The 7,952-nt window shown below is 59.8% G+C and overlaps 1 protein-coding gene across 1 annotated transcript; it reads left to right on the forward strand.

Annotated features, from left to right (window-relative positions):
- The first annotated feature begins 230 nt into the window (after window positions 1-230).
- On the forward strand, window positions 231-6,963 carry SERINC2 (serine incorporator 2). The gene is made up of 10 exons (XM_061450005.1): window positions 231-356; window positions 3,437-3,598; window positions 4,104-4,291; window positions 4,387-4,466; window positions 4,583-4,720; window positions 4,845-5,014; window positions 5,106-5,196; window positions 5,322-5,457; window positions 5,600-5,806; window positions 6,248-6,963. The coding sequence occupies exons 1-10, from the start codon at window positions 318-320 to the stop codon at window positions 6,384-6,386; spliced, it is 1,350 nt and encodes a 449-aa protein (XP_061305989.1). The 5' UTR covers window positions 231-317; the 3' UTR covers window positions 6,387-6,963.
- Window positions 6,964-7,952: the final 989 nt, after the last annotated feature.

A 7,952-nucleotide genomic window follows, 5' to 3' on the forward strand; every position in this document is an offset into this window, starting at 1 on the left:
ACACAGGGGCTTGGAGCAAGCTGCTCTAGTGGAAGGGGTCCCTGCCCGTGGCAGGGGTTGAAGCTGGAGGAGCTTTAAGGTCCCTTCAACCCAAAGCATTCACGGTTCTTTGACTCCCCCATCCCGGCACATCCCCGAGCAGCGCTCGCGGTCCCCTGGGCAGTGCCCGGGGAAGGAGGCTCCGGGGCTGCCGCTTGTTGGTGGGGGGGTGTCCGTGGGTGCCAGGACCCGCCCCGGGGGAGGCGCGGAGGGAGCGACGGGCCCCGGGCGGAGCCAGCGGCCGGAGCCGGGAGCGGAGCGGGGACCGCGGCCGCACCATGGGGGCCTGCCTCGGGGTGTGCTCCCTGCTCAGCTGCGTGAGTGCCCGCGGCCGGGGCAGCGGGACGGGGGGGGACCGGGAGGAGGCACAGAGGGAGCGGGGCTGCGCCGGCTCCGAGCGCCGGGGCGGGGTAAACGCTGTCGCTGCGGGTTGAGGGGGAGGCCCGGGGAGGTCTGGGGGTGCCCCCGGGGATGGGGCCCGGTACAGCCAAAGGGATGGAGGAGACGGAAGGGATTACAAGGGGAGCCCGGATGGTGCCCCCGCTGCACCGGGGGGGGGGATGCAGGGGATAGCCGGGGGATGCAGGGACCCCGATGGGGATGCACCCCTATGGGGTTGCACCACAGGGGACCCGTGAGGGGATGCAGCCCTGTGAACACGGGAACACCCAGGGGATGCAGATCTGTGTACACGGAGGATACAGGGGACATGCGGGGAGATGCACCCTGTGTACATGGGGTATACAGGGGACCCCGAGGGGATGGAGCCCTGTGGGCACGGGGACACCTGTGTACATGGGAGGATACAAGTGACCCCCGGTGCAGGCATCCTGCTGCACCCAGGAGAGTCCCAAGGGAGACCCAGAGGGTTCACCCCAGATAACTCTGGGGCTCATGAGTGTCGTGGTTGAGGGGAGTGTGGAGTCTGAAGGCGCCTGGAGTGGTGGAGCCCGGTGCTCTTGGGGATATGGGGAGCTGGAGGAGGCAGTCAGGGGTCCTAGCCCCCCTTCCCTAATACACTGAGGAGGCGAGTCCTGCTTGCACCCATACGATGCTGAGGGGCTGGGTCCTGCCAGGGGATGCAGTAAGAGCAGGAGCTCGGAGGTGGGGGGCTCCGTGTGGGTGCCATGGCCCAGGGCTGGGTGCATGTCTCAGGGTGCTGCGCCCAGTGACGCAGGCAGCTCCGTGGCCGGTGTTCCCTTTCCTGTTGTTGCCTCACCTGCGGGCACAGGGCCAGGGCTGCGGAACCAACCCCGGAGCCTGGAAACAGGGGAACGGGGCCGCTTGTGCAACCTGACCTCAAAGCTGTGGACGTTTCACCAACAGGAGCCTTTGAAACGGCCGATGGAACATGGTGGGGGGGCTCTGCAGGACCTGTCTGTGACACATGGCCAACAGTTTTCCTTATGGGCAGGAACTGGAAAAGCCAGGAGCTCCTCTGGAGCAGGACCAGGGAGGTTTTTGGCCTAATTCTGGATATTTGTCCCCAAAAAAGCTATTCTGTTCCAGGCCATAGCATCACGGAGAGGTCTGGGCTGGAGGGGACCTTAAAGCTCATCCAGTTCCAATCCTCTGCCATGGGCAGGGACTTGCTATGTAGGGCAGGGCCTTGCTATGTAGGGCAGGGCCTTGCTATGTATGTTTAATTCTCCTGTTCCTTCAAGTGGAGCTGGTTCATTCATGGGATGCTTTAGCTCAATTCTGAACTGAAAAACCACAAATAACTGAAATAACCAAACCAAACCCCCCCCCCCCCCCCCCAAATCTGTGTGGTTTTTAACAGGAGAATCCAACTCCTGGTTGAGCCTGCATCATTTGGGTCAAACAGCACCAGATTGCTCAGCCACCTCTTCAAACCTTTCCCTACAAGCTCTTCCTGAGTGAAACTTGGCAGCAAACACCAACTATTTCCCTTTCTCTGCCTCCAGCGATTTGCCAGACCCTGCCCACCACTGCCATGAGTGGAATGGTCACCTCTAGGTGCCTTGCTTATGGGATGGGGTTGGTGTTATGGTGTTGGTCCCATAACACCTCCTTATGGGATGGGGTTGGTGATGCCGGCAGAAGGATGCCCATGGCAATGGCAGTCCTGGGGGCTCGTGCAGCCCTCCAGCATGGTTTGGGCACCTCATGGGGACTGTCAGCCTCATACCAGCACAAAGCCAGGCATGAGAGCTGCCAGCCTGTGCCTGACCCCATGGGCTCGGCACTGATTAACCTGCTGGTCATTAATTGAACTGGTTGCTCTGCATTGCTTTGGGGTGATGCAGGCTCTGCAGCCCTGGGTTTGCCAGGGTGAAGGCAGCTTGCAGGAGATGTGTTGTTGGGGTGGTGGTGGTGGGGTGGTGGTGGTGGTGGTGGGTTCATGCTGTTCTTCATACTGGGTTCCATGAGGAAGCCAATGGTGGAACTGGAGCCATCAGCCTTTCGCCTGCAGTGCCTGGAACCTGAAGGTTCCTCATTACCACAGGCTGCCTTTTGGTGTTAGGATGCCTTTGGAAGTCTTTAAAGGAGGTGGATGAGTGTGGCCAGCGCTGCCTTAACAGGGCAGGATTTCCCTTGCTCTTAACCCATTGCTTTTGAAAGAGAAAGGCTGAAATCAAGAGGTGCCCAGGCAGCGTGCAGCAAAGGCAAAGGCAGCTGAGAGCAGGGATGGATATCTAAGGCAGTAACCAGGAGCCATGACCACACAGCACGGTGCCTCAGTGACCAGAGGGACCTGCATCAGGCTGGAGAGGTGGGACCTTGGAGCTGCTCCAGTGCCTAAAGGGGCTGCAGGAAACCTGGAGAGGGGCTTTGGACAAGGGTCTGTAGGGACAGGCCAAGGGGAATGGCTTTAACCTGCCCGAGGGGAGACTGAGATGAGCTCTTAGGCAGAAGCTCTTCCCTGGGAGGGTGCTGAGGCGCTGGCACAGGGTGCCCAGAGAAGCTGTGGCTGCCCCATCCCTGGCAGTGTTCAAGGCCAGGTTGGACACAGGGGCTTGGAGCAAGCTGCTCCAGTGGAAGGGGTCCCTGCCCGTGGCAGGGGTTGGAGCTGGATGAGCCTTAAGGTCCCTTCCAACCCAAACCAGGCTGGGATTCTATGACTCTATGAAGTAGGTGGCTGAATATCCAAGCTGGGGAGCAGAAAGGAAGACCAAAGATGTCTCCAGGACTCCTGGTGTTATTTTCCAAGCTGGGTGGGTATTGGAGTGAACCTGTTCCTGCAGCATTTCTGCTTGTCAGCAACCTTTTGGTGGGATTTGGGACCATTTCCATGAGGCCCTGCAGGGTGCAATGCTGGCGAGGAGCTCTAAGCAATGGTGCGGATCCCTGGGCAGATCTCCATATGGTCCAACCTGGGCACGTGCTTTGGGGCTGATCTCAACCCCTCTGATGCAGGATGCTCTTGTTGCAGGTGTCCTGTCTCTGTGGCTCTGCACCATGTCTGCTCTGCGGCTGCTGCCCCTCGGCCAAGAACTCCACCATCTCCCGCCTCATCTTCACCTTCTTCCTCTTCCTCGGCACCCTCGTGTCCATCATTATGATAATCCCTGGTGTGGAGAAGGAGCTGCACAAGGTAAAGAACCCCTGGATGCTGCTGGGCTTGGTCACCATGGGGAAGAGGTTCAGCTCGTGGTGGGTGCATGAGGCTGAATCAGAAAGTGAAGGTTTGGGGCGTGATGTTGCTTCTGTTCCCCCTTTTCTGAGCATCTCACTGGCAGAGGTGTTACTGGCCCTGATTTTCCACGCAGGGGAAGATGCAGTGGGATAATTTCATGCATTTCCACGTTTTCCCAGATCGCTCCCATGAAAGTTTCCTATGTCCCATTTTTGGGGTTCAACTGGCCAAGTGACTTGCAAGGCGTAGAATCATGGAATGGTTATGGGAAATGCTGGTTTCATCCCAGCTTCCCTGGGATGACTGGTGGCTTTAGCTGTGTCACTCCACTGCTGTCCCCAAGCAGGCCAACTGCACGCTTTATGAGTGTCATCGGAGCAGGCATGGGCATCACTGATGGCACTGGGGATCGTGGTGGGTGCAGGATGCTGGGGTGGTGCTCACCTTCCCATCACCATTGCAGCTCCCTGGCTTCTGTGAAGGCAGCGGGTCAGTGCTGGGGGTCCAGACCCACGTTGACTGCAGCAGCTTCCTGGGCCTCAAGGCTGTGTACCGCATGGGCTTCGCCATGGCCGCCTTCTTCTTCCTCTTTGCCATCCTCATGGTGTGTGTGCGCAGCAGCAAGGACCCACGGGCCGCTGTGCAGAACGGGTGAGCCCTTGTCCCTAGGGGGGGATGGACCAGACCCCCCCTTCCCTGGCAGCTTGGTTCCAGCTCCAGATTGTGCCTCCTCTCTCCTTCCACAGCTTCTGGTTCTTCAAGTTCCTGCTGCTGGTGGGGATCACAGTGGGGGCCTTCTACATCCCTGATGGTGCCTTCAGCTCGGGTGAGGAGCTGCCCCTGCTCTCCTGGCATCGCTGGGCTCAGCATCCCCACTGCTGCGTGCCCCTGTGCCCAAGTCCCCCTTTCCCTGCTCTTAACTGGGTTTCCTCCTCTCTCAAGTCTGGTTTTACTTCGGTGTGGTCGGCTCCTTCCTCTTCATCCTCATCCAGCTCCTCCTCCTCATCGACTTCGCCCACTCCTGGAGCCAGTTGTGGCTGCGCAATGCAGGCGAGAGCAACGCCAAGGGCTGGTATGCAGGTCGGTATGGGGGGCACCATGCAGGGCTTAGGGATGGGGAAGCTCCTCCTGGAGCTGGTGATGTTGAGCTGGTGGGGATGGGGGGCTCTGCTCCAGCCCCTTTCCTGTTTGGTTCCTCCCCCAGCCCTCTGCACCGTCACTTTCATCTTCTATGCTGCCTCCATCGCTGCCGTAGTGCTGCTCTACATCTACTACACCAAGCCCGAGGGCTGCACAGAGGGCAAGGTCCTCATCAGCATCAACCTCATCCTCTGCCTCATCGTCTCTGCTGTGTCCATACTGCCCAAGATCCAGGTTAGGTGATGGGGAGGGCGCCTTGGAGGCTGGTGGCCATGTCACTGTGGGGTAGAGGACCAGCTCTGAGCAGCCATGGTTGTGTTTGCAGGAGGCTCAGCCACACTCGGGCCTGCTCCAGGCATCCCTCATCACCCTTTACACCATTTACATCACCTGGGCTGCCTTGGCCAATGTACCAAGTAAGCAGGATGCGGCCTTGGTTTGGGAGGGGGATACATGGGGCACCCACTGGGGTGGCTGCTTTAACCTCCTGGGTCTCTGCGTGCTGGGGAAAGGTGCTGAAGCCCCTGTATGTCCCCCCCAGGCCAGGCCTGTAACCCCACGCTGCTGGTGAGGAACAGCACCAGCTCAGCAACAGCCACTCAGCCACTAACAACCTGGTGGGATGCCCCGAGCATCGTGGGCCTCATAATCTTCATCCTCTGCACCCTCTTCATCAGGTGAGGACTTGGCTGGGTGGCCCTGAGGACTGCATCGCCAGTCTGCCTACCCAGGGCAGGGGGACACAGGGACCTCCTAGGGAATAGGTGATGCTGGAGCTGTGGTCACAGCTCAGCACCCATGAACCTCCTGTCCCTGCAGCATCCGCTCCTCTGACCACCCCGAGGTGAACAAGCTGATGCTGACAGAGGAGAGCACGGCTGGGGCGGGCGGTGAGGCTGTGGAGCACGGGGAGCACCGTGCCTATGACAACGAGCAGGATGGGGTGTCCTACAACTACACCTTCTTCCATCTCTGCCTCCTCCTCGCTGCCCTCTACATCATGATGACCCTCACCAACTGGTACAGGTGGGCAGAGCAACCCCTTCTCCCGGTGTCCTCCCTGCTCCTGCACTGGGCAGAGCTGGTTGTTGAGGTCCATCTGTGTGAGAGCCCACTCTGTGTGCCCCATTATCAGTGCTTATGCTTAGTGCTGCCTATGGCAGGTTGTGCCTGGGCTCACCGGCTCCCTGCTGCAGCCTGGGATCCCTTGGGATGATGTGGGGGGAGCCAGAACCCAGCCCTGGGGGTGCTGTAGCTGCACCGGTGGGGTCACATCCCTTGGACAAGCTGTGGGGAGCCACAAGATGCTGCTTCTCCGCTCTCCCCTCCTTGTGCTTTGTATTGCACCCATGGCTTGGTGCTCGCAGCATCCTTCCCTCCGCAGCGCAGTGACTGTGCTTGGGATGCGCAGGGAGATGCTACCCGCGGCAGCACGGTGATGGGGGCTGATGCTGTTTGGGATTTCAGGCCAGATGAGAGCTTGCGGGTGCTGTCGAGCCCCTGGACCGCCGTGTGGGTGAAGATCAGCTCCAGCTGGGCCGGGCTCCTGCTCTACCTCTGGACCTTGGTGGCTCCGCTGGTGCTGCCGGACCGGGACTTCAGCTGAGGTGGCCCCGGGCATCCTGCTGCTGGGTTGGAGCCATCGTGTCCTTGTCCCTCGAGGCTGGGGACAGCCCCAGCGATGCTGGGTTGTGCCTTCTCGGAGGTCTTTTGGTTTCATTGGAAAGGGATGAGGTGCCAAGCACTGGAAATCAGCAAGGGCTGAGGAAGATGTGAGGATGGTTTTGAAGCTCTTCTCATCTCTTTTCATGCTTGTTTAGTGCCTTTGGGGGTGCTCCATCCCCTCCTCTTCCAGCGGACACCCTGCCTTGCCTTGGGAGGGTTTGGTGTCCCCAGCTCACTTGGAGCTCCAGGACCGTGGTGCCTTTTGGAGGGGGTCTGGGGAGCTGCCATGTGCCAGGACCCAGGACCTGGTGTTCCCTCCCCAAAGAGCCTGGGTGAGAATGGGCCTCAGGGATTTGTGGCTGGAGGCAGATGTCCCACTGCATCCCCCAGCCATGGTGATGGCCCCAGCTCCTCCAGGGCTCTCCTGCCCATCCATCCCATGGGAGGACAGTCCCTGCTCCTCACTGGAGCACAGGTTGGGTTACCTTAGTAATAAAGCCTTGTTTGGAACAAACCCATCAGATGTGGCCTTGTGGAGTCTTTCCTGACGGGTGCTGGAAGGTGGAGGAAAGGGGATGGATTAAACAGCCCTGACACCGGGGTGAGGGCACCGCTGCTGCCCTTGGGGGGGGAACATCACTGTGTCACAGCAGCCTGGAGCCCTGGACCCTGCTGCCAGCCTGGGGCACCCCGAGCACTGCAGGACGGGTGATGGTGGTGATGCTGGAGGGCACAGCATGGGGTGCACACAGCAGAGGGGTTGCACACTGGGCACATGGGACTGGGGGTAGCACCGCGGTGGGCACACACTGTGCTGGGGTACGCGTCTCCCATGTTGGGCTGTGTCCCATGCAAGGTGCACCCTGTGCCGGGGGTCCCTGTGCTGCAGCAGCCGTGGGGCAAGGAGGGGCTCGTTGCGCACCCCAGGAGCAGACGGGGGCAGACAAGGACAGCGCTGAGCCACGAGGGGGCGCTGGCGGCACACGCTGCGGTGCACCCAGCACCCTGCATCGTGCACCCTGCAGCCTGGACCATGCGTATTGTACCTCTTAGCTGTACTCTGCACCTGCATCATGCACCCTGCTCCATGCACCCTGCATTGTGCACCCTGCACCGGCATCGTGCACCCTGCACCCTGCATTCTGCACCATGCATATTGTATCTCTAAGCTGTACTCTGCACCCTGCATCATGCACCCTGCTCCATGCACCCTGCATTGTGCACCCTGCACCGGCATCATGCACCCTGCACCCTGCATTCTGCACCATGCATATTGTATCTCTAAGCTGTACTCTGCACCCTGCATCATGCATATTGTATCTCTAAGCTGTACTCTGCACCCTGCATCATGCACCCTGTACCATGCATATTGTATCTCTAAGCTGTACTCTGCACCCTGCATCATGCACCCTGCACCCTGCACCATGCATATTGTATCTCTAAGCTGTACTCTGCACTCTGCGTCATGCACCCTGCTCCCTGCACCCAGAACCCTGCATTCTGCACC

Source organism: Pezoporus flaviventris, unplaced genomic scaffold, assembly GCF_033815535.1.
Source record: "Pezoporus flaviventris isolate CSIRO_AGI_PZ_B2104156 unplaced genomic scaffold, CSIRO_AGI_Pfla_v1 ptg000008l, whole genome shotgun sequence".
Taxonomy (NCBI): Eukaryota; Metazoa; Chordata; class Aves; order Psittaciformes; family Psittacidae; genus Pezoporus; species Pezoporus flaviventris.

Bases quoted from the DNA above. Each gene is read 5' to 3' on its own strand.
- SERINC2 (XM_061450005.1), top strand. From the start codon at position 318: ATGGGGGCCTGCCTCGGGGTGTGCTCCCTGCTCAGCTGC. The intron at 357-3,436 runs GTGAGTGCCCGC...CTCTTGTTGCAG, and splicing joins TGTGCTCCCTGCTCAGCTGC to GTGTCCTGTCTCTGTGGCTC. The intron at 4,721-4,844 runs GTCGGTATGGGG...TTCCTCCCCCAG, and splicing joins CGCCAAGGGCTGGTATGCAG to CCCTCTGCACCGTCACTTTC.